We start from the raw sequence: 24,500 nt of genomic DNA, 5'->3' as shown, positions 1-24,500 counted from the left end.
AGAATATTTCAGATAACTAATCTCTATCAATAAGCAGAGTCCTGCTGACATGCCATACTTGGCTTATTTACCCTAAACACCCAGAAACAGCATTTGCAAGCATTCAATTTTAATATTTTGGGGATTTGTGTTCCCAGTGGCATCCTATATGAAGTGGTTTCAAATGTTCTCTTCTATCCTTTTTTTTTCTTTTAAGTAACAAGAACCATTACATAAAAAACTTTGAAAAATTTTTGCTTCTAAATTTTTGGCTGCACAAAATTTTAACAGTAATTCTTTGGCTCATGAAATTCAACTGTAAGTTTAACATAGCTTTTCAAATTTTGGGATTATTTTGTGTTTAATGGTTTAGAAAATTGACGTCAACATCATCCTTAAACCAAACTAGTATTGAAAAGAGCAAATCTGTGTCTAATCCTTGTCCTTACGAACATATAATAGTCATATGTCGGGGATGTTAAAGACTGAAATCCACTATTCCTGGGCAAAGAGACAGAGACACAAAAACAATCCAAGCCTACAACTGCATTATCTAAATTCTAAAACAGCTTACAATGATTGTTCCTTTGTTAATGAATTTATTCATTTAATGAAAGGGGCTGACCCTGATGTATACCAAACTCTGAACAAGCCTGGGATTCAACAATGAACAAGAGACATGTCCTGCACACAGATCCCACTTAGCAGAGAAAAATGTGAAAGTCTTAAGTTTTGAATAAAAGCAACTTAAATTCCAAAAAGGAGATAAGGTGGCCCCAGTTCATGTCACAAGCTTGTAGCTGATTTTGTTACTGTTTTCATTTTTTCCACTATTAACTAGGCTTTACACTTTATTTATACAACACCAGCTTTTCCATTTATGTCTTCTTTCTTTTCCAGGATACAATCCAGGGGTCCACATTGCATTCAGCTGTTGGGCTTCCCAAATCTCCTTTTATCTACGACAGTTTCTTATTTTTCAGGACCTTGACAGTCTGGAGAAGTACTAACTTAGTATCTTAGTAACTATCTTGTAGAATGTCCCCCATCTAGATATGTCTGATGTTTTTCTTTTTTTTTTTTTTTTTTTTTAATTTTTTTTTTTTTCAACGTTTATTTATTTTTGGGACAGAGAGAGACAGAGCATGAATGGGGGAGGGGCAGAGAGAGAGGGAGACACAGAATCGGAAACAGGCTCCAGGCTCCGAGCCATCAGCCCAGAGCCTGACGCGGGGCTCGAACTCCCGGACCGCGAGATCGTGACCTGGCTGAAGTCGGACGCTCAACCGACTGCGCCACCCAGGCGCCCCTGTCTGATGTTTTTCTTATGATTAGATTGGAGGTATGGATTTGGGGAAAGAAATCCAGAGGTAATTGGCTTTTCTCATCACATCATGTTATGGCTTACAACCTACATGGTTTCACTGATGATGTGAGGATAATATCTGATTGGCTTTTCTCTAAAGTTATAATAGTTTCCATACTCTACTTTTTGGAAATTCATCACTAAATCTAACAGCCCGTCCTCAAGTAGGGAAAAGTTAAACTCTACCCCCTGGAGGGAAGAGTAATACAATTCCAATTCTTTGAAACTCTTCTCTAAAGAATATCTGTCTCTTCTCTATTTTACATGTGTTTATATAAACAAAATTTATTGTCCTTTGTATCAGTGTGGATTCACCAGTATTTTATACTTTGGGTTACAACCCAATCATGATATATTACTTATTTTGTTGCTCAAACCATTCCAGTTTTGGCTACTGGGAACTAGTTTTTATTATTTCTAAAATATCAATGATAAGGAATTGCATCTAGGTTAAGTTCTTCCAACCCAACATTTTCAAACAGTAGCTCATCCATAATGATTTCTAATACCTATCCTGACAGTCCTTTCCTGGTTACTCATACTTACATTGATTCACATTAGTCTTTTTATCTCAACAATCTTGTGTCATGAATTTTTTCCTTCTCTTCTGATATCAAGGAAAGTTATAATCCAGTTGAGTCGATCAGGTTTTATGCTCAAAGGCACTGTTATTAACCTGTCAGGCTTAGTTTTTACAAGGTGATTGCTGCACTCTAACAATCCACTTAGCAGTACAAAATAAATACAGGATTAACTCTTTTTTTGATACAGAAAAAGTTTTAGTTAGAAGTCAATTAGTGATCAAGAATGTCATAAAACTAACAAAAATCTAAGGGAGTGTTTGCATGCTGATATTTCTTCCATAGCACACTTGTAAACTTTTGCAAACTTACATTTTCAGGTAAGCCTGCATCCCTGTTATATTTGATATTTTGTTTATGGCTCATTTACTTCTCTCTCCTGTAGACATCTGCATCATTAATAGGTACCGACATTAACATTTTCCTGATCTGTCATAATGCCAGTTTCTTGGCAAAAGGTCCAATTGTCAGGAAAAGTTTATTAATTCTGCTATGATTTTCCCAAAATGACACCCAAAATGACCATTCACAGTATTTGAAACTTTGTTTTTTCTCTGTATGAATCCAAGGCAGCTGCTCTCCAACACAGTGGCTCTTGAAGTACAAAGACTAAATTAAAATGAGCTTACATAGTTTATTTTTTTAATTAATTTAAAATACAGTGGCAACATACATTAAAGATATTGTAGCAAATGAGATTAGGAATAACATGAGGTTATGTACATGTTTGTATATGTATGTGTGTATATATATTCAAAGTGAAAACAAATACAGAAACACTACAAAAAATTCAATATGATAATTTACTGACAATCATTTTCATCATATCTATTAATCTGTCATGTTAGTGGCTGCAAAAAATATTCTTAGTACTGAAACAGAGTATCTAAATATTCAATTTTAATATAAACTATAGTACTTCAAATTTTAACTGCATATAAATAAGATTCTGAATTAAAAAAAAAGTCCTCTTCCCTGCCAAACTCCCTATTTAACTGTAAATGTTTCAGTTCCTCCTGAAATCACAGCCTTCAATGTGGTGATATATCAGATTTTAGGCATAAGTCAAGTGTGGGCAGTGTTCTCTGTAAAAAGGTAAATGAAGATACAAAGCCAGATATAAAACTTCTAACATGCTGCCATATATAAAACAATGCACACTTTTAACATAAGAGGCTGGGTGGATTCAAGGCAAAGTTAGGCTGCTCTCAACCCTGGAAGGGTAAAGACCAAAGGAAACATTGCTGAGAGATGGCAGATGGTACAAAGGGGAGAGAGAAAGTGGTCATCGAATTAAGTGGTGTCAGCACCTTTGGCCCCCCACCTGCCTCCAACACTTAATTTCCTCACATAGTCCTGTACATGAACATCTTGGATAATGAAGGATATTTATGTATGTAATAACTATAAGCGGCCCCTGACTTTTGAGACTCCTTAGTAAGCAAACAGATTCCACTCCTCCCTATAGCACCAAGAAATGTTCAGTCTCTGAACCTGGCATCTGTCTTGAGTGCCAGGGAGGGAAATGATGACCTATTGCGTTCCCTAACTAATACAATAGCTTCTAACCACTGATCTAGAATATTCACATCAGTTTTCTGTCAATGTCTCACTATGAGTGCTGTCAAAATTCTTAATTGAAATTCCTTATTTTAAGCAGTGGGTACAGCTACTATAAAAAATAAAAAGCCCTCTTTATTGATCTGATCCTCTAAAAGACCATGTCAGTTATAAGCCAGAGTTCGTCTGCGATTACTACCAATTAGAACTTGCACATCTAAAGCAGGGAGATTTTGGTGACAATGAATGGATACAGTAAATGTGTTTGGGAAATGTAAGACTAGTTGATAAATACCTGGCAATAAGTCTGCAGATTAACAGGAGACAGGCAGGACATAGATTATTCAAAAAGGTTCATTTGTAAAAATTGTTTTGACTTTGGAAGGTAACCAAAAAAGATAGGAAGCAAAAGTAAACATCAATTTACTATTCCCACCCTAAGTGGGAAAACTTTAGTCAAGTGCAAAATAACTTCTGGATAATAGTAAAGTCTCTGTTTTCTTCTTTAACAGGGAGATATGATTTTGGGGTCCTACTTAATGATTAGGTTATTGAGTTAACCTGTTATTAGGTCATAGTAACAGCTGCAAATTAAAAAGTTATTATAAAAACAAAGAACAAAATCTGACCCTAACCAGTCTGCCTCTAACTTGTGAGTCAGTTAAGTATAATTCAAGTTGGGGCTCTAAATGCTAATTAAAGCATCCTAAATACATATTGAGGGGTATACTACAAACACAGTTGTCTGAGAGAAGGCTCTGAGGGACTCTTCTACACCAGCATCCATATGAATGCTACCCTTTTTGTTTCAGAAACAGATGCAGACCTGAAGAATGAGGCTGGGAGTAACAAGGTGATTGAGGTTATTGTCAAAGGATTACAGGGCCAGATTTTTTTCCTTACAACTTAGTGGATTTTTTTTTTTTTTTTTGGTTCAACCTAGTTGATTTTTAAAAGGAGTACCACAATATGTAAAACTAATTATCATAAAATAAGAATAAAAGTCATTATATATCTTTATTTTTCCTATTTGGAAACTTGGATAGTTTGAGACTGTAAAGTACATTTTTTTTTTCTTCACCGTTCCTGAAAGAGCTAGCAAAGAAGCCATTGTTGAGAGACCTGGTTACACTCATTCACATTACAAAGTACAGAGAGTCAACACAACTACCAAAGCCACTCAAATCAAACAAGAAGAAATGGCACTTCCTCATACTTCATGGACTTCACAGGAATACAAAGATTATTTTACTTTTCACACATTTACACATAACACAAGAAAAACCTTCAGTTAACTGAATAGTGTCTATAAATGTGGTAGGAGTTATGGCATAACAAAAGAGTCACCTGTTAAATACATAAATGTTTTGTACTCGAGGATATTTTTGCATAGTACACAAGATGATTGACATAGACTTGTCAACTCTTCCTCATACTGATTATACTGTAAGCAGTGTTTAGGGTGTGCACATTGTTGTGTTTTGGAGATGTACAGGTGGCAATTCTAACCTATCTTCACATTATCCCTAAAATACTAAGGTTTCATCATTGAACTGTGGTTAAATTTTTAAGTGTGATTGTCTTCCAATGACTGTCATTACCTTCTTGTGTAATTAATATTCCATGTAATTTAGAGCACATGTCTTGATTTTCTCAATGCTCATGAATACCTTATCTGTGGGAAACTTATTTCTAAGGAAAAGCAGTATATGGCCATGACTTGCTTAACACATGTAATCAATATGAAGAAAAACGGACCATCGCCATAAATCTGTAAGATTAAAACTTCAAAAAAAGGTACAATTTGAACAAGCACTTACACTTTTGTTTCAAAAAAGGGACCACAGTAAGTAATGCCACAATAAATGTATAGTAATGCCTTAGTATATAATAAAGGAGAGGTGGGCTTCATTCATGTCCTATACAACAAAAGCTTTAATTCCTCACTAATCGTCAGTGGAATTAGCTCACAGACAACTCAGAGGAAAGAACACTCTGGTCTGTGTTAAAATAAAATGAACGTTGAGATTTCTCTATGTTGCAGCAAATGAAGTGGAATTCTGAATCTTTCTTTGGAGTCAAGTTGATCTTTGCAAGGTAATCAATTTGCCATTAAGACATTCTAATCTAGTAGGATGTCAGATGATGGCAAAGGCATTTAAACTGAGGGTGTCATATAAACATAGGGACTGGAACATTGGAGAGATTGCCTTCTGTTCCAGCAGAAGGTAGTCAGGCTATCAGCAATGTTATTATTACTAGGAAAAGGCCACCAAGGATCTAGAGACCAAAAAGCTCTAGCAACACCTGATCATAAGTATACAAAGATCAAAAGCAGAAGGTAAAAAATAAACATTTATCAGATTTTTTCATTATATTACTAATTTTTATAATATTAAATATTTTTCATCCCTTTATTCAATGTACTGGTATTTATTTCTGATTTTGACTCTGTCTGCAAAAAGAGCTTTATGCAGTCAATACCTGAGTGTCTGTACATGGAGAAATCTGAAGTAACAAGTAAAATATCATGTCCCAGTGGACCAGTGCTGTGGCCATCAATGGCAAGTAACCAGCTTTTTGGAATCTTAAGAGGAGAGGCTCTTTGCCACATGCAGATATTTATAGAGATAATATATTAGAATAATTGAAATAGAAATAATGGTTGATGCACGACCAGATGTTGATGATCTATTTAAATGAGTAGTGAATATCTATTTCTACACTCTATAAATTCAGTGAAATTCCTAATAAAAGCTATAAATTGAAAGGCATGAAATAAAGTCAGGTACAGATTTTATTCCTGCTAAAGATGATTAAACAATTTTAAATTCTGAAGCTAAAGATTATTTAAGAATCCTGTACCTTTATGTTTTGTTTTTATTGCAACTAAGTATAGAATTTAAAAGAATTTAAGCATACTTGTACCTTTAAAAAAATCTTTATCATCTGTACAAGAATTTCTCAAAAGCCAATATTAGATATCAATAAAATACATTGACACTTCATAGTCTTACAAGTAGAATTTAGGCTGCTGCCTTAAAAATCCACTTTTTACATTGTTTTCATTTTATTATATTTTTTGATGCCACTGTAATGCCACTATCAGATGATATGTGCATATGACTTATCAGTATTTATATGTTAATGTGGTAAAATTTCATTAAATCCCAAAGTTATAAAGATAGTTTTATACCTCCTCTAAACCAGGCATCAGCAAACTATTACCCATGAGTCAAATCTGGCCCGCCACTAGTTTTACATGGCACAACAGCTAAAATATTTCTATTTTTCAATGGATTTTAAGAATGAGAATTTCGAAAATTTTCAAACTGTAGAGTCCATAAATAAAGTTGTATTGGCACTAAGCCTTATTCATTTGCTTATTCATTATCTATGAGTGCTTTCTGCTACAATGGCAGTTGAGTACTGTAGTAAAGACCTTTAGGGTATACAAAACCCCCAAATATTTACTATCAGGTCTTGACAGAAATAGTTTGCTAATCCCCACTCTATACCCATAGAAGGCATCTGGAATGCTGAATGGAGTGTTTATATTGAAATCAGTGTATGACTTAACTTGGTTTCATTTATAGACATCATTTACATTATTCCTTTTGAATATCATCATATACTTGGTAAACAAATAAAAATAAACTTAACATTAAAAACAACAACAACAACAACTTATTTCCTTGAAATGTTTAGGACCAGCAAAACAATGACATAGAAAAGAAAGAAATTCGTAAGAAAAAATAATGAATGAACAATTTAAATTACATTTTAAGTAATGATTTCAAGGTTCCTCAGAGAATTCCAGACAGTAAAGGACTTATCTGAAAATCCTTACAGCAAATTTCTAGTTTCCAAATTTCTGGGATATAGTACTTAACACAGTATTCTACAATTGTTATGGAAATAAGACAATGTGCAGAGTTAGTTATCAAAAACAAGGGTGGGGGCAAGATTTTAAAATAAGAAACCAGTCAAGAAGTAAAAATTAAAAGAATGGCATGGCTAACAATTTATGCATTTTTTTTCTTTTTCATTTATAGGGAGCTACATGGTCTGCTGGTGTAGAACTTGATAGAAATTTACGTTTCATTTAGTGGGCTGATTCCCATATCTGTGTCAGATAAAATCATAGCACTTATTATTGTTACCATGGATACCATGAAGATACTGCCATCCACTAAACAGTATTAGAGGAAGACAACATAATTTTCTGGAACTAGTCCTGTTTTGCCTTCGTAAGTTGCCTTCAACCATCCTGGTTCCACTGATGGGTATACTGGCAACAATGAAAAAAAATGTCATTCAATCAGCATTAGCTTCAAATAATTATATACACAAATGGGTAAAAATGCACATCAGATTGCATAAATATACTCAAGTTGTCAAAACAATGTCAAAGCACCTTTAAGGCTGGAAATGTCCTCTGCATTCATGTAACCAATCTCTCTTCCTTCCCAATCCCTCCCATCCTTTCATCTCTCCTATCTCCCCCCATTCCTTCTTCCTTCTCTCTCCCTCTCTTTCATATATAGGAGGAAACTGGGCTCCAGAGAAATATAGTGTATTAACTTGTACAGGTTATGAGAGGCAGGGGCTAGAGCAGATTCTGAGTCTCCTGGCTTCTACTTTAGCTTCTTATCCCATTACTACTCCTTCATCATCCCCATGATAATAAACTTAAGCAAAGGGAATGGGTATACTTACCATTAGAAAATATTGCCCCCTGTGGGAAAGAAAGTTCATGGCTGTGCTCTGCTTTACAAGAGTACATGGCTTTGGCTTGGCTGAAAGAGCAAAAAGTAATTTATAAAATACACAGCTCTCAACAAAAATACATTTATACTTCAAATCATTTGTAAAAAATAATATTAGTTTTTAGTTGTAATTGGAGTATAATATACATCAAATACACATGTAAGTATGCATAAGAGCATTTTTCACAAAGCAAAAACACTCACATCATACCAAAAACCCTTCTTGTGTTTCTAGGAAATGTCTCCAAGGGTAACCAACCTGGCTTCTAACAGCACAAGCTGGTTTTAAAGAACACTATTATTATATAATTGTTAGTATGCTGGCAAACAGACCATTTTTACACCTATATAGAGGTTCATAGGTACCCTATAGCTTTTTTCCTACTTTCTATCAGAGGTGAGACCCAAAAATTAAAAGGCCTACAGGATATGATAAATAAATTAAGTGTACATGAGATAGGAAAAAGAATAGAATAAATTGATGATAAATGGCAACCAACAATAGCCTCATTGTCAGGAAAACAATGAGGATAGATGGAGGCTTTGCAAACCAGAGCCTATACCCATCTCCTAAAGTGGGAAGCCAATATTCAGCTCCCAACATCTGCTGCCATATGAGAATTCAGACTCAATGTAGCCAGATACTCTAGTTTCTTAAGAGAAAACAGAATTTCAGAATTTTATATGTGATATATTTAAAAATATTTGAGCCAACACTAAAAAGCCATCATCTGAGGCTGCTTATCAAATCACTAGTCAAGTCACCTTCATTCGACAACATCCAATTACCTTCATATGATGTGCAAGTTATGCTGATTTCACCTACTTCTCACCATCTCTATGACAACCAGAGCCCAAGCCAAAATCATTTCTGGTGTGGCTCACAGAATGGCTTCCTACCTTTCTAAATCCTCTAGGCCTCTTGTTTTGTCTACTTAAAATCCATTCTATACAGAGCAGCCAGTTTGAAAAGGTTCTGATGATCATGTGACGACCACATTATTTCCCTCAAAACAACCCTTCAACTGGTTTCCAACTCTAGCTTCCATACTGTGCACAATCAGGTACCTGTTAGTATCTCCTGCTTCTTCTGTACCTACCTGCTCATCTACTATACTCCATTCACACTGGCCTGCTTTTACCTCCTCAAACATGCCAAAGTCATTCTCACCCCAGGGCTTTGCCCTGACATGTTTTCCCCTTGATCTAAACATGGTTGTCCATTTCTAGTTCATCTTAAATTTCCTACGTTTTGCTAAAAGTTAGGTCTTCCTGACCACACACTCTAAAACAGCTGCCCAGGCAACTATCATATTCTCCTGTTTTAAGTTTGCATGGCATTAGTATCTGGTATTCTGTTGTTACTGCTGATATTTCTATAACCTTCTTCAATTAGAATGCAACTCCCATGAATGAGGCCTGATGCTTAGTAACTCAATAAATATTTGCTGAATCAATGAATGGAAAAAAAAAGTTAAGAAGCTCTGGGCTCTGTTTCATACACAGTGAGTCCTTTTAAATATTGAAGGCACCCTGTCTTTCCTCCCTGAGGGCCCAGTACTTTATCTACAAAGAAGCATCAGCAGTGTTTGCTATCTACAGCTCTCTCAAAGAGCAGTATATATTATTATTTCACTTCCCTGTTGGAGCTAGATAATGGGTCTTATTCCCTACACTTCCAGAATGAGGCTAGGTCATTTAAACTGGGTTTCCAAAAAGTTATCTGAAAATTAGAAAGCTTATAGAGAATAAAGATGGTCCTACCCTCAGAATCTATTTCATGAGGTTTAAGTCTCAGGTTGTACTTTCAGAAAGTCTGCTAGGATAGCCTAGGAGAGCCTACAGCAGGCAGATTTAGGAATGACTACTAGCCCACACAGAACACTTCTCAGGGCTGCATCATGCAAGGAAGAACTGAGGAAGTACAGGGCTCTACACTAAAGAAGAATCATATGTACGTGTGTGTATGTACATGCAGGCACATGAATGTATGTGCTGGCTGACATGGGTGTGGGGGGGGGGAGAGGATACTACCAAGTTATGAAGACTTGTAAGAATCGGACCATGATAATCCTAAATAAAAAAAAAAAATACATTAGTTTTTCCTATAAATCTTCTAGTCAATTATAATCATTTGATCTAATTTCGTATGATTTGATCTAATATGATCTGATAGCTGACATAATTAAGAGTCCCAGAACCATTTCTCTAAAAATATGTGTTTTTCAAAAAAACCAAATTTTCTAACGGCAACAATTTTCTCTAATATTAAGTCCTACTGCTTTGAATCATTAATCTAAGAGATGCATAAGGAAATAATTTCCAGTTATAGAAATGATTAAGATATAATAATCCTGGGGTGCCTGTGTGGCTTAGCCGGTTAAGCCTCCAAGTCTTGATTTTGGCTCAGGTCATGATATCATGATTCATGAGTTCGATCTCTGCATCGAGTTCTGTGCTAACAGTGCAGAGCCTGCTTGAGATTCTCTCTCCCTATCTCTCTCTACCCCTCCCCTTACTCTCACTCTCTCAAAATAAATAAATAAACTTAAAAAAAAGATATAATAATCATTGCAATGATATAGTTTTTGAAATTATATACTGAATACAACCAAACTATTTTTGTAAATATTTCAGATATGAATGTTCTCTCTATAGTGTTTTATGGGATTGGGTAGCAAGGGGGAGGCATGTAGAATAATTATATCATGAAATAAAGATATTGTTGTATGTGTCAAAAATACACAGCACAAAATAATATCTGTCCTGACTTTTCAATCATCTGTGCATATGACTAGACAGGTATAATTTTCTTCTGCTGAGATCTGTAACTACAGGTGTTAACTCAGCAGAAAGCTTTGATGATTTAATGTAGATGTCTGTGACTGTGAAGTTTTCTCTTCAGGTGCTAATGCTTCCTCTTTTACTGCCTTGGTATATTGAAGAAGATGTGAAAATAATACTGTCACCTATTAGGTCTTTCTTAAGAAGATCCTAATATTCTTTGAAAAGGATTCTGAAAATCTTGCTTCTTATTGCATGGGAGAGTAAGGTAATGACACTCAGCATGCTGAAAGCTATTTCTTCCCTTATCATCCAGAGAATGATCTGTTCATGAGATTCATTCCTAATTCTATACACTATTACTAATTAGTAAACTTACAGAGCTTTGATAAGTGTGCAAAATTCACAATGCTTATCTTAATCATAAGCTATGATTGACCAAAATTGATACAATATTTTCTGGAGGGTCACTTAATGATCCACACACACACACACACACACACACGTATATTTTTTGTATGAAGGAAGGAGGAATGAACCTAGATATAGTTAAAAAGATGCCAACGTAGTAGTAACATATAGAAAAGCTAAAAACAAAAAAATCAAAACCTAAGTCTTCATCAGAAGATTTAAAAACACCAACCCAAATAAAGCATCAGGCAGCTAATTTAAATAATAATGTAGAAGAACACATGGCATAAAACAATATTAGCCTGTAAGGCAATTATTTTATAAAAAAATATGTCCTTGCAAGGCCCCTAAATTGCCCATGACTATTTACAATAAATACTACATTTGCTTCTGGGCCACTGGTTGGAGATTTGTTAAAATTAGTCACATGTTCCTTTTTTACGCTTTTGTCAACAAATACTGGCTGTTTCTGGCTTAGATATCTGAGTGAATACTGAATGCCTCAATGCTAAAGAACTCCCATGGACGCTTGTAAAGCTGCTTATGTAAAAGGCACGTGCATTGCAACTCCATTGAAAATGAAGTGAAAAAGTGAGTAACAAAGTCTTTTTAAGTTAAAAATGTATTATTTTATTCATTTACCCAACAACTTTGTTGAGCATCTTTTCTCTGTTGGGTACTATGTTGGAGCAATACAGTGAGCACCACCTGCATAATTCCTTTTCTGTGTTTATCACAGAGGAGTGGTTCACAAAGTATAGTCAAGGGGAACCTGGATGGATGGGTAGGTAGGGCCCTGAGAGGACATTGCTCTGAGAGCAAATGAAGTATATACGAGAATCCATTTATATTCTAGTATGCCATGTTTTTTTTTTTTTTTTTTTTTTTATAAATTTTTTTTTTTTTCAACGTTTATTTATTTTTGGGACAGAGAGAGACAGAGCATGAACGGGGGAGGGGCAGAGAGAGAGGGAGACACAGAATCGGAAACAGGCTCCAGGCTCCGAGCCATCAGCCCAGAGCCTGACGCAGGGCTCGAACTCACGGACCGCGAGATCGTGACCTGGCTGAAGTCGGACGCTTAACCGACTGCGCCACCCAGGCGCCCCTAGTATGCCATGTTTTTTTTTAAACATTTTTTTTTTTCAACGTTTATTTATTTTTGGGACAGAGAGAGACAGATCATGAACGGGGGAGGGGCAGAGAGAGAGGGAGACACAGAATCGGAAACAGGCTCCAGGCTCCGAGCCATCAGCCCAGAGCCCGATGCGGGGCTCGAACTCACGGACAGCGAGATCGTGACCTGGCTGAAGTCGGACGCTTAACCGACTGCGCCACCCAGGCGCCCCTAGTATGCCATGTTTTAAAGAGGTCTACAAAAATGTTAAATAAAGTAGCTCTTTGTTTTAAAAAATATTTTCATAAAATTTATTTATATTCATATGTAATGGCCTTTTAAAAAATCTTTGTTATTGTATTAATGGTGCTTTGATGGGATTAAGGAAGAGAGGTGTCAGTTCCTGAGCTCTCAGTAGTCACCATCATTAAGGAATGGAAGCTGACTGCAGCACGTTCAGTATATGGCAACAACAGAGGAGGAGTGGGCTTCCATGCGGTCTGGGTTAGTGTTGGATGTGAAACAATTTCTGTTGTTTTCAAAACACATTAAAAATATGGCCTTTGGAAGAGGAAAGTGGTGGGGAGGTTAGACCCTATTGTGATCTAGGGGTAGGCACAAAAACTCTCTGCCTAGGTTTTATAGAAAAGGGTGACCTCCAAATGTTGTAGGACTTGTGATCATCAGGTGACTTAGGTGATAGGAGTTTGGATTTTGAAAGGAAACAGGCATTTTGCTTGGTTCATCTTCTATATGTAGAAATGAAGTCCAAGAGAAATTAAAGTTACAGCAGAGTCAGGCTAGAAACTACATCTCCTGATTGCTGGTCTAGAACATTTGTAGTGACTATTTGAATGTCATCTGTGAAGTCTCTTAATATCAGTGAAAAAAAAATCATATCTATTATTGATAATTGCTGACAGTAAATAAGAGTAAATAATCACAATTCTGTCCTCCAACAACAAAGCATGTTACTGTTACACCTCTTTAGTTGCATTAACTTATTCATATTTTTACTAAATTCATAAATATTTTTAAATTGCTCAGTTTAAATTTCTAGTAAATATAAATAGATATAATCCACATAAACAAAAGCTCCTTGGAGGTTCTCAATGTTTTCTTTTTCTTTAGTGTATAAAGGTGTTCTGAGACCAAAAATTTCAAGAACCATGGTCATAGATGAGATTAGGTGGTTGTGAACCAAAATGTTAACTGAGGTTGTCTTCAGGTGGTGAGATAAGAGGTGGCTTTCCTTTACTTTTTAAAAATTTATTAGTACTACCCACATTCTCTAAGAGAAAAAAAAATGTTATTCTTAAAAATAATGCATTCTTTTGTGTTTCTTAATGTAGCACAATATGTTATGTGTATCTTACATGTGTACTGTGCTCTAAATCAATGACAGCCTTCTTAAATCTCAAACTCACTGGATGAGAAGACTTTGTTGAGTTTTGCTTTGGTGCTTTGCAATTGTAAACAAAACATTGGTTTTATTTTTTTCAACACTGCTTTTAAATTATGACAATAGAAATATGTGATTGCTTATAATGAGCCAGGCACTCTCAATTTTCCTAATTCTCAACCATATAATTCTCAATTCAACCTTCAGAAGATATTTGTATAGCTTGCGTAAATTATGTTAAAGTGGATCTTCCCCTCCGCCCAAATTTAACTGACATTTAGGTGAAGGCTTTAAAAGTACCATTTTCCACATATTTTATAATGGTGAAACAGAGCCTAGTGACATTTGGCTTTTGAAGGCATTGTATATAACCAATGTCTACTTAAGGATGTGCTAGGCACTAAGACATTTTTCTCTGTTCAAATGACTCTCAAAAACAGTATTTTTTGGTACATAAAAACCATTTGGGGATGTTGTCAAAAATTCATATTCTCCAGGTTTCAGTCTCAGATATTCTGGTTTACAGAGTCTGCAGCAACTCAGGAATCTTCATATTAACAAGTCTTATAGGTCAAGCTCCTTGCAGAGTGACCCCTCCCACTCCACTGAACCTGATTTCTTCAAGATTTCCAGTGATGCCTTAGAGATTAAAACCAGTGTCCTCCTCTAATGATCTCCTTGACACTTTTGCTTCTATCACATTGACCATTACTTCTCTTTATCATTTCTTCACACTCACATGCTTGACCCTTAAATAAAACCATTCACCAAAGACCAATGCTCAGATATTTTTCCTTTTTCACTCAATAAGCTCCATCATTGAGTACCCTCAGCTTTATTTATGCAGTATAACTGCTGTATGGAAGTTTCTCAAATGGCATCAAACACCATGCCCTCCCCTGGTTCCAGTTGCACATTTCTAACTGCCTGTCCTCAGGCAGTTCCTTGAACATTCCTCAGGCTCCTTGAACATTATGGTCAACATTTCCTTTCCTCTCCTATATACTCACAAGCTAAGATCAGAAGCTAAATTTCCATTCTTTTTGACAGTCAGTCTCAAAGACTTGGAATTTTCTTTACCTATCTTTCATTCCCAAAATATCCAAGCAGTTGCCCAATCCTGGTCTGATCCATAAAATTCTCCTTATGGTTTTTCATGCTTTTGTTACTGCCCTAATTAAGGCCCTTTAAACCTCACAAATTCCATCCTAGATGGCCAACTGTTCTCTCCCCTTCACAACCTCCTAGAAAAGCCACTTGAGGGGCGCCTGGGTGGCGCAGTCGGTTAAGCGTCCGACTTCAGCCAGGTCACGATCTCGCGGTCCGTGAGTTCGAGCCCCGCGTCGGGCTCTGGGCTGATGGCTTGGAGCCTGGAGCCTGTTTCCGATTCTGTGTCTCCCTCTCTCTCTGCCCCTCCCCCGTTCATGCTCTGTCTCTCTCTGTCCCAAAAATAAATAAAAAACGTTGAAAAAAAATTAAAAAAAAAAAAAAAAAGAAAAGCCACTTGAGTGATCTATTCAAGTGCACCCATGATTAGATCACCCCTTTGTTCAATGACTCAGTCTACAGTAACTCCCAGAAGTGTTACTTTCCTGTTGTTCAAAGCCATCCACTGAAATCTCCCATTAGGTCTCTTTCCCAAACATGGCTAGTCGTCCTACTGCCTACTACTGGTTCTATCATTCTTCAAGGTCCAATTCAAGGATAACCCTGAGCTCCCTAGAAAGAAAGCAAAATAGACTTTGTAGGAGGTTAGTATGGGAAATGCCCTCAATTTCTATCTGTTTTTCACTTGTATTTAGTGGTATAAAATAGTATCAGGTGATTGCCAATGGTTAGTGATTTAGTAACATTAATATATTAGAGGCTTCAATATCTTAAGCAAGCACTTTAAATAACAATAATAATAGTTACCATCATAGACCATCTACAGAGAACTTAGCAAGTACTGCAAATAAATTGTAGTGTACATTTATAAGAATTTGTCAAGGGAAGAATTATGATCTTCATTTTATAGAAAAAGAAAATATTTTTCGAAGATGGCAGCGTAGGAGCACACTGGGCTCACTGCGCGTCCTGCTGATCACTTAGATTCCACCTACACCTGCCTAAATAACCCAGAAAACCGCCAGAAGACTAGCAGAATGGAGTCTCTGGAGCTAAGTGCAGATGAGAGGCCCACGGAAGAAGGTAGGAAGGGCGGAGAGGCGGTGCGCACTGCACGGACTGGCGGGAGGGAGCCGGGGTGGAGGGGCAGCCTGCCAGCCAAGCAGAGCCCCTGAGTCTGGCTGGCAAAAGCGGAGGGGTCGGACGGAGTGTGTTCCGACAGCAAGCGGGACTTGAAATCTGGAACGTTATAAGCTAACAGCTCTGCTCGGAGAACGGGAGGGCTGGAGGACAACGGGAGGGAGTTGTTGAGCCCCAGACGACAGAGCTCACCTTGGTGGGGAACAAAGGTGCTCGCCAGCGCCATCTCCCTCGCTCATCCCCCAGCCAAAATCCCAAAGAGCAACTTGCTAGCACCGCACAAACACCCAACGCTGTGCTTCTGCGGAGCCATCCCTCCAGCGGGTCGGACTCCCTCCCTGTGTCCAGGGTCCCTCCCGAAGCAGATCTCCGAAGGAAAAGAGAGCTGAGCCTGCCCCTCCTGCCCCTGTGCACCTTGCCGATACACCCCAGTTAATATGCCAGATCCCCAGCACCACAAGCCTGGCAGTGTGCAAGTAGCCCAGACAGGCCACGCCACCCCACGGTGAATCCCGCCCCTAGGAGAGGGGAAGAGAAGGTACACACCAGTCTGACTGTGGCCCTAGCATTGGGCTGGGGGCAGACATCAGGTCTGACTGCGGCCCCGCCCACCAACACAAGTTATGCAAGACAGCACAAGGGAAGTGCCCCGCAGTCCGGAACCACTCCAGGGACTATCCAAAATGACCAAACAGAAGGATTCCCCTCAGAAAAACATCCAGGAAATAACAACAGCTAACGAACTGATCAAAAAGGATTTAAACAATATAACAGAAAGTGAATTTAGAATAAGTGTCATAAAATTAATCGCTGGGCTTGAAAACAGTATAAAGGACAGCAGAGAATCTCTTGCTACAGAGATCAAGGGATTAAGGAATAGCCAGGAGGAGCTAAAAAATGCTATCAACGAACTGCAAAACAAAATGGAGACAACTATGGCTCGGATTGAAGAGGCAGAGGAGAGAATAGGTGAACTAGAAGATAAAATTATGGAAAAAGAAGAAGCTGAGAAAAAGAGAGATAAAAAAATCCAGGAGTATGAGGGGAAAATTAGAGAACTAAGTGATGCACTAAAGAGAAATAATACACACATAATTGGTATTCCAGAGGAGGAAGAGAGAGGCAAAGGTGCTGAAGGTGTACTTGAAGAAATAATAGCTGAGAACTTCCAGGATCTGGGGAAGGAAAAAGGCATTGAAATCCAAGAGACACAGAGAACTCCCTTCAGACGTAACTTGAATCGATCTTCTGCATGACATATCATAGTGAAACTGGAAAAATACAAGGATAAAGAGAAAATTCTGAAAGCAGCTAGAGATATACGTATAAAGGAAATGTATAAAGGATAAACATATAAAGGGAGACCCATAAGACTCCTGACTGATTTCTCTACTGAAACTTGGCAGCCCAGAAAGGAATGGCAGGAGATCTTCAATGCGATGAACAGAAAAAATATGCAGCCGAGAATCCTTTATCCAGCAAGTCTGTCATTTAGAATAGAAGGAGAGATAAAGGTCTTCCCAAACAAACAAAAACTGAAGGAATTCCTCACCACTAAACCAGCCCTACAAGAGATCCTAAGGGGGATCCTGTGAGACAAAGTACCAGAGACATCACTACAAGCATGAAACCTACAGACATCACAATGACTCTAAACCCGTATCTTTCTATAATAACACTGAATGTAAATGGACTAAATGCGCCAACCAAAAGACATAGGGTATCAGAATGGATAAAAAAACAAGCCCCATCTATTTGCTGCCTACAAGAGACTCATTTTAGACCTGAGGACACCTTTAGATTGAGAGTGAAGGGATGGAGAACTATTTATCATGCCACTGAAAGTCAGAAGAAAGCTGGAGTAGCCATACTTATATCAGACAAACTAGACTATAAATTAAAGGCTATAACAAGGGATGAAGAAGGGCATTATATAATAGTCACAGGGTCTATCCATCAGGAAGAGCTAACAATTATAAATGTCTATGCACCGAATACAGTAGCCCCCAAATATATAAAACAATTACTCATAAACATAAGCTACCTTATTGATAAGAATGTGGTAATTGCAGGGGACTTTAACACCCCACTTACAGAAATGGATAGATCCTCTAGACATATGGTCAATAAAGAAACAAGGGCCCTGAATGATACATTGGATCAAATGGACTTGACAGATCTATTTAGAACTCTGCATCCCAAAGCAACAGAATATACTTTCTTCTCGAGTGCACATGGAACATTCTCCAAGATAGATCGCATACTGGGTCACAAAACAGCCCTTCATAAGTATACAAGAATTGAGATCATACCATGCATACTTTCAGACGACAATGCTATGAAGCTTGAAATCAACCACAGGAAAAAGGCTGGAAAACCTCCAAAAGCATGGTGGTTAAAGAACACCCTTCTAAAAAATGAATGGGTCAACCAGACAATTCGAGAAGAAATTAAAAAATATATGGAAACAAATGAAAATGAAAATACAACAAGCCAAACGCTTTGGGATGCAGCGAAGGCAGTCCTGAGAGGAAAATACATTGCAATCCAGGCCTATCTCAAGAAACAAGAAAAATCCCAAATACAAAATCTAACAGCACACCTAAAGGAAATAGAAGCAGAACAGTAAAGACAGCCTAAATCCAGCAGAAGAAGAGAAATAATAAAGATCAGAGCAGAAATAAACAATATAGAATCTAAAAACACTGTAGAGCAGATCAACGAAACCAAGAGTTGGTTTTTTGAAAAAATAAACAAAATTGATAAACCTCTAGCCAGGCTTCTCAAAAAGAAAAGGGAGATGACCCAAATAGATAAAATCATGAATGAAAATGGAATTATGACAACCAATCCCTCAGAGATACAAACAATTATCAGGGAATACTATGAAAAATTATATGCCAACAAATTGGACAACCTGGAAGAAATGGACTAATTCCTAAGCACCCACACTCTTCCAGAACTCGATCAGGAGGAAATAGAAAGCTTGAACAGACCCATAACCAGCGAAGAAATTGAATCTGTTATCAAAAATCTCCCAATAAGTAAGAGTCCAGGACCACATGGCTTCCCAGGGGAGTTCTACCAGACGTTTAAAGCAGAGATAATACCTATCCTTCTCAAGCTATTCCAAGAAATAGAAAGGGAAGAAAAACTTCCAGACTCATTCTATGAAGCCAGTATTACTTTGATTCCTAAACCAGACAGAGACCCAGTAAAAAAGAGAACTACAGGCCAATATCCCTGATGAATATGGATGCAAAAATTCTCAATAAGATACTAGCAAATCAAATTCAACAGCATATAAAAAGAATTATTCACCATGATCAAGTGGGATTCATTCCTGGGATGCAGGGCTGGTTCAATATTTGCAAATGAATCAATGTGATACATCACATTAATAAAAGAAAAGATAAGAACCATATGATCCTGTCAATCGATGCAGAAAAGGCATTTGACAAAATTCAGCAAACTTTCTTAATAAACACCCTCGAGAAAGTCGGGATAGAAGGAACATACTTCAACATCATAAAAGCCATTTATGAAAAGCCCACAGCTAATATCATCCTCCATGGGGAAAAACTGAGAGCTTTTCCCCTGAGATCAGGAATACGACGGGGATGTCCACTCTCACCGCTGTTGTTTAACATAGTGTTGGAAATGCTAGCATCAGCAATCAGACAACAAAAGGAAATCAAAGGCATCCAAATTGGCAAAGATGAAGTTAAGCTTTCACTTTTTGCAGATTACATGATATTATACATGGAAAATCTGACAGACTCCACCAGAAGTCTGCTAGAACTGATACATGAATTTAGCAAAGTTGCAGCATACAAAATCAGTGTACAGAAATCAGTTGCATTCTTATACACTAATAATGAAGCAACAGAAAGACAAATAAAGAAACTGATCCCATTCACAATTGCACCAAAAGCATAAAATACCTAGGAATAAATCTAACCAAAGATGTACAAGATCTGTATGCTGAAAACTATAGAAAGCTTATGAAAGAAATTGAAGAAGATATAAAGAAATGGAAAAACATTCCTTGCTCATGGATTGGAAGAATAAATATTGTCAAAATGTCAATACTATCCAAAGCTACCTACACATTCAATGAATCCCAATCAAAATTGCACCAGCATTCTTCTCGAAACTAGAACAAGCAATCCTAAAGTTCATATGGAACCACAAAAGGCCCCGAATAGCCAAAGTAATTTTGAAGAAGGAGACCAAAGCAGGAGGCATCACAATCCCAGACTTTAGCCTCTTCTACAAAGCTGTCATCATCAAGACAGCATGGTATTGGCACAAAAACAGACACATAGACCAATGGAATAGAAATAGAAACCCCAGAACTAGACCCACAAACGTATGGCCAACTCATCTTTGACAAAGCAGGAAAGAATATCCAATGGAAAAAAGACAGTCTCTTTAACAAATGGTGCTGAGAGAACTGGACAGCAACATGCAGAAGATTGAAACTAGACCACTTTCTCACACCATTCACAAAAATAAACTCAAAATGGATAAAGGACCTGAATGTGAGACAGGAAACCATCAAAACCCTAGAGGAGAAAGCAGGAAAAGACCTCTCTGACCTCAGCCGTAGCAATTTCTTACTTGACATATCCCTAAAGGCAAGGGAATTAAAAGCAAAAATGAACTACTGGGATCTTATGAAGATAAAAAGCTTCTTCACAGCAAAGGAAACAACCAACAAAACTAAAAGGCAACCAACGGAATGGGAAAAGATATTTGCAAATGACATATCGGACAAAGGGCTAGTATCCAAAATCTATAAAGAGCTCACCAAACTCCACACCCGAAAAGCAAATAACCCAGTGAAGAAATGGGCAGAAAACATGAATAGACACTTCTCTAAAGAAGACATCCAGATGGCCAACAGGCACATGAAAAGATGCTCAACGTCGCTCCTTACCAGGGAAATACAAATCAAAACCACACTCAGATATCACCTCATGCCAGTCAGAGTGGCCAAAATGAACAAATCAGGAGACTATAGATGCTGGAGAGGATGTGGAGAAACGGGAACCCTCTCGCACTGTTGGTGGGAATGCAAATTGGTGCAGCCACTCTGGAAAACAGTGTGGAGGTTCCTCAAAAAATTAAAAATAGACCTACCCTATGACCCAGCAATAGCACTGCTAGGAATTTACCCAAGGGATACAGGAGTACTGATGCATAGGGACACTTGTACCCCAATGTTCATAGCAGCACTCTCAACAATAGCCAAATTATGGAAAGAGCCTAAATGTCCATCAACTGATGAATGGATAAAGAAATTGTGGTTTATATACACAATGGAATACTACGTGGCAATGAGAAAGAATGAAATATGGCCCTTTGTAGCAACGTGGATGGAATTGGAGAGTGTGATGCTAAGTGAAATAAGCCATACAGAGAAAGACAGATACCATATGGTTTCACTCTTATGTGGGTCCTGAGATACTGAACAGAAACCCTGGCGGGAGGGGAAGGAAAAAAAAAAAAAAAAGAAGTTAGAGTGGAAGAGAGCCAAAGCATAAGAGACTCTTAAAAACTGAGAACAAAGTGAGGGTTGACGGGGGGTGGGAGGGAGGGGAGGGTGGGTGATGGGTATTGAGGATGGCACATTTTGGGATGAGCACTGGGCGTTGTATGGAAACCAATTTGACAATAAACTTCATATATTGAAAAAAAAAAGAAAATATTTTTCCTAAATATGTAACTCCAAGGTTACTGCAACTAGAAAGTGGTAGACCAAGAATTTAAACGTAGGTCTATCTGACCCTGATATTTGTTGTGCTCCACTGGGCCTGTCTTTTGGTGAAAAGCTATGACACCATCAACAAGCGCTGTGGAACTGTTGACAAATAATGACTCCAACCTTCAATGTATTGAGAAGCTCTAAGTTTATGCTGACAGCCTATTAGAAGTTGATTTAGAGTATAATATAAAAGTATATTAAAAATGCATAGGTTCATTGTTGACATCTCAGTATTTGACAGTATTCTGATTTACTTGATTAATAGCTTGTTTTCTTAAAGCTCTTAAAGGATTATCTCTTTGATTACATAACTTGAGCTCTTACAGGTTGCTTAGAGCTTCATAATAAAAGGACTCCACCTACTGGAGCAATTCAATGATATAGCAAGACAGAAGTAGCAAAGTTAAATCCCATACACTAAGGTCTAAAAATGATGACAGTTTCAGAGAACTGATGTTTGCTCTGATATGCACAGTACCTGGTTTTCACCAAATCTTGATCAAAGGGAAGAAGGTGAAGATACTATTGATGGAGGTAAGGTAAATGAAATTACTCTGGGATTTGTTACATAAGTTCCGTGGATCAACCAACATACCTGTAAGATACCAAAGTGGCTCAACTCTGTGAAGTCAAAAGCATTGATACACAAAGACCCCTGCTAGGTCTTGTGAGAAAAAAAAAATACCAGAAGTTGAAGGTCACTGTTATCCCTAGTAACTAGCAAAAGCCCAATATTGTATAGGTATTTAGTAAATGCCTACTGCTGAAAAAGTACACATACTTTAAAAGGGTCAATAAAATTCTATGGTTGAACAACCTTTTTTAAAAAATTTAATTCCCGTATAGTTAACAGTGTTATATTTTTTTCAGGTGTACAACAGTGGTTAAATATAGTGATACTTCAATTAACTGTGGTTCTTTTACTTCAAAACCTCAATTATCCAAATATGAATGGGAAGCTCGAAATTGCCTTTGTGCATCCAAAGGAAAAATCAAAATTTATTCTTCAAGTGGTCTCATTTATATGCTCTTTTAATAACAAGCATTTATTAAATGACACATACCTCTACTAGCTGCTGATGGTAAAACAAAACAAAAAACCAGAAATATCAAAATACTATAAAATTCCATTATTTCAGACATATTCAGATAAAAAACCAAAGCCCACTGTGGATGAGAAGAATCAATTTTACAAGGGGAGGAGAGGAAAGCAAAACCTTAGAAGCAAGCACATTAATAGCAGTAAGATGCAACAACCTGCGTCTTTTTTACAACAGAGTGAAAGGTAAAATCTGGAAATCCTGAATGAAGTACTGCACTCAAAAAAAGAGCTGTTTAGAGCAACCCAGTGGCCATTAGTAATAAGCAAATTTTTAATGCATATTCATAAAACTTGTTCCAGAAAAAGTTCTGTAACTTTTCAAAGTCATGAATATACCTTTGGAAACTTTCCACAAATTGTCATCAAAGGAGTCTTTAGTATGCAAAAGGTTATGGCAACTTGTATCTTTTAGAAAACTTGTTTAGAACTCTTCCTTTGTGAAGATTTTAGTAAATAAGGCATCAGTGGAACAGTCTGAGAGGCTAAATGCTGTTTACAGACATGATCTTTTTCCCCATGTGCAAGACAGTGAGTGTGGATTTCACCATCTGCAGAACTGAAGGTCAGGCTGTCAAAGATGACTCAGTATGTCAACAAAAAGCAACAATGTCACCACTACTTTATTTATTTATTTTTTTCATTTTAAGGGTTTTGAGAACTTACCGCCCAGAAGAATCCAGTTTAAGTGAACCAACATTTTCAAACAGTTGGGCTTTTGCTGCCACACTGAAAATAATTTTAAAATGCGATTTTCATTAAAATAAAAATTATATTATTCAGTTCAAAGTATAATTCAGGGTTATAACTTAACACAAACCAAAAATAATTACTTAAGAACTATCTTCAAAATTTGATCTGAATTTTAATTGTTTTAAGATTTAATGTGGCAGAAATTTTTAGATCTAGTCTCCAGCTCATAGAGTACCAGATGTAATAAACCTATAGCTACCTCCCCTTCCCTTGGGGATCTTACTGTTCTCATCTTTTCTACTTCAAAAAACTATGGGAACAGTAAAAAAGAACATTTTCTCCCCACTCAGCTTCTGGCAGTGATTTTGACTCCTGTGGAGCCACAGGGAAGAATCAAATCATCAAGACAAAGAACTGTTGTTCATTCTGATAGCTAAGACAAAACTAATTCTAAAATGTTTCATTTTTTTAATTTGAACACAGTTCCTATAAAGTGAAAAGAGGGAACTCTGAAAATATGGTCAATGAATACATTTGTGGATTCAAATCTTATTTCAATTCATGGGAGGCTAGGCACTGTCTATTTGAAAAAGTGAGACTATATTAAAACTAAGGCACCAGGGGTAATTAGAAAAGTTTCTATATTTACTAGAAGAGAATATCAAATTCCTTGAATGATATTTTAAACTAGATTTTAACATGTATCTTATTTCTTTAATTGA

The 24,500-nt window shown here is 37.1% G+C and overlaps 1 protein-coding gene across 2 annotated transcripts in view; it reads right to left on the bottom strand.

The window, feature by feature from the left end:
* Window positions 1-4,484: 4,484 nt before the first annotated feature.
* The window catches only part of ARHGAP42 (Rho GTPase activating protein 42), a 325,984-nt gene continuing 305,968 nt past the window's right edge, over window positions 4,485-24,500 (bottom strand). Inside the window, exons 22-24 of one of the 2 annotated variants that reach the window (XM_086678622.1) lie at window positions 23,752-23,814; window positions 8,206-8,285; window positions 4,485-7,777 (exon numbers count right to left, since the gene is read on the bottom strand). In XM_086678622.1, the coding sequence (XP_086534748.1) occupies window positions 7,689-7,777; window positions 8,206-8,285; window positions 23,752-23,814 (232 nt within the window). In that variant the 3' untranslated portion in view covers window positions 4,485-7,688. The remainder of the gene's footprint in view (window positions 7,778-8,205; window positions 8,286-23,751; window positions 23,815-24,500) is intronic. The other variant, XM_086678623.1, reaches the window with a different exon arrangement.

This window comes from Puma concolor, chromosome D1 (genome assembly GCF_028749965.1).
Source record: "Puma concolor isolate L17-30 chromosome D1, mPumCon1.1.hap2, whole genome shotgun sequence".
Classification (NCBI taxonomy): domain Eukaryota; kingdom Metazoa; phylum Chordata; class Mammalia; order Carnivora; family Felidae; genus Puma; species Puma concolor.
This window is presented reverse-complemented; position numbering and strand designations above follow the sequence as displayed.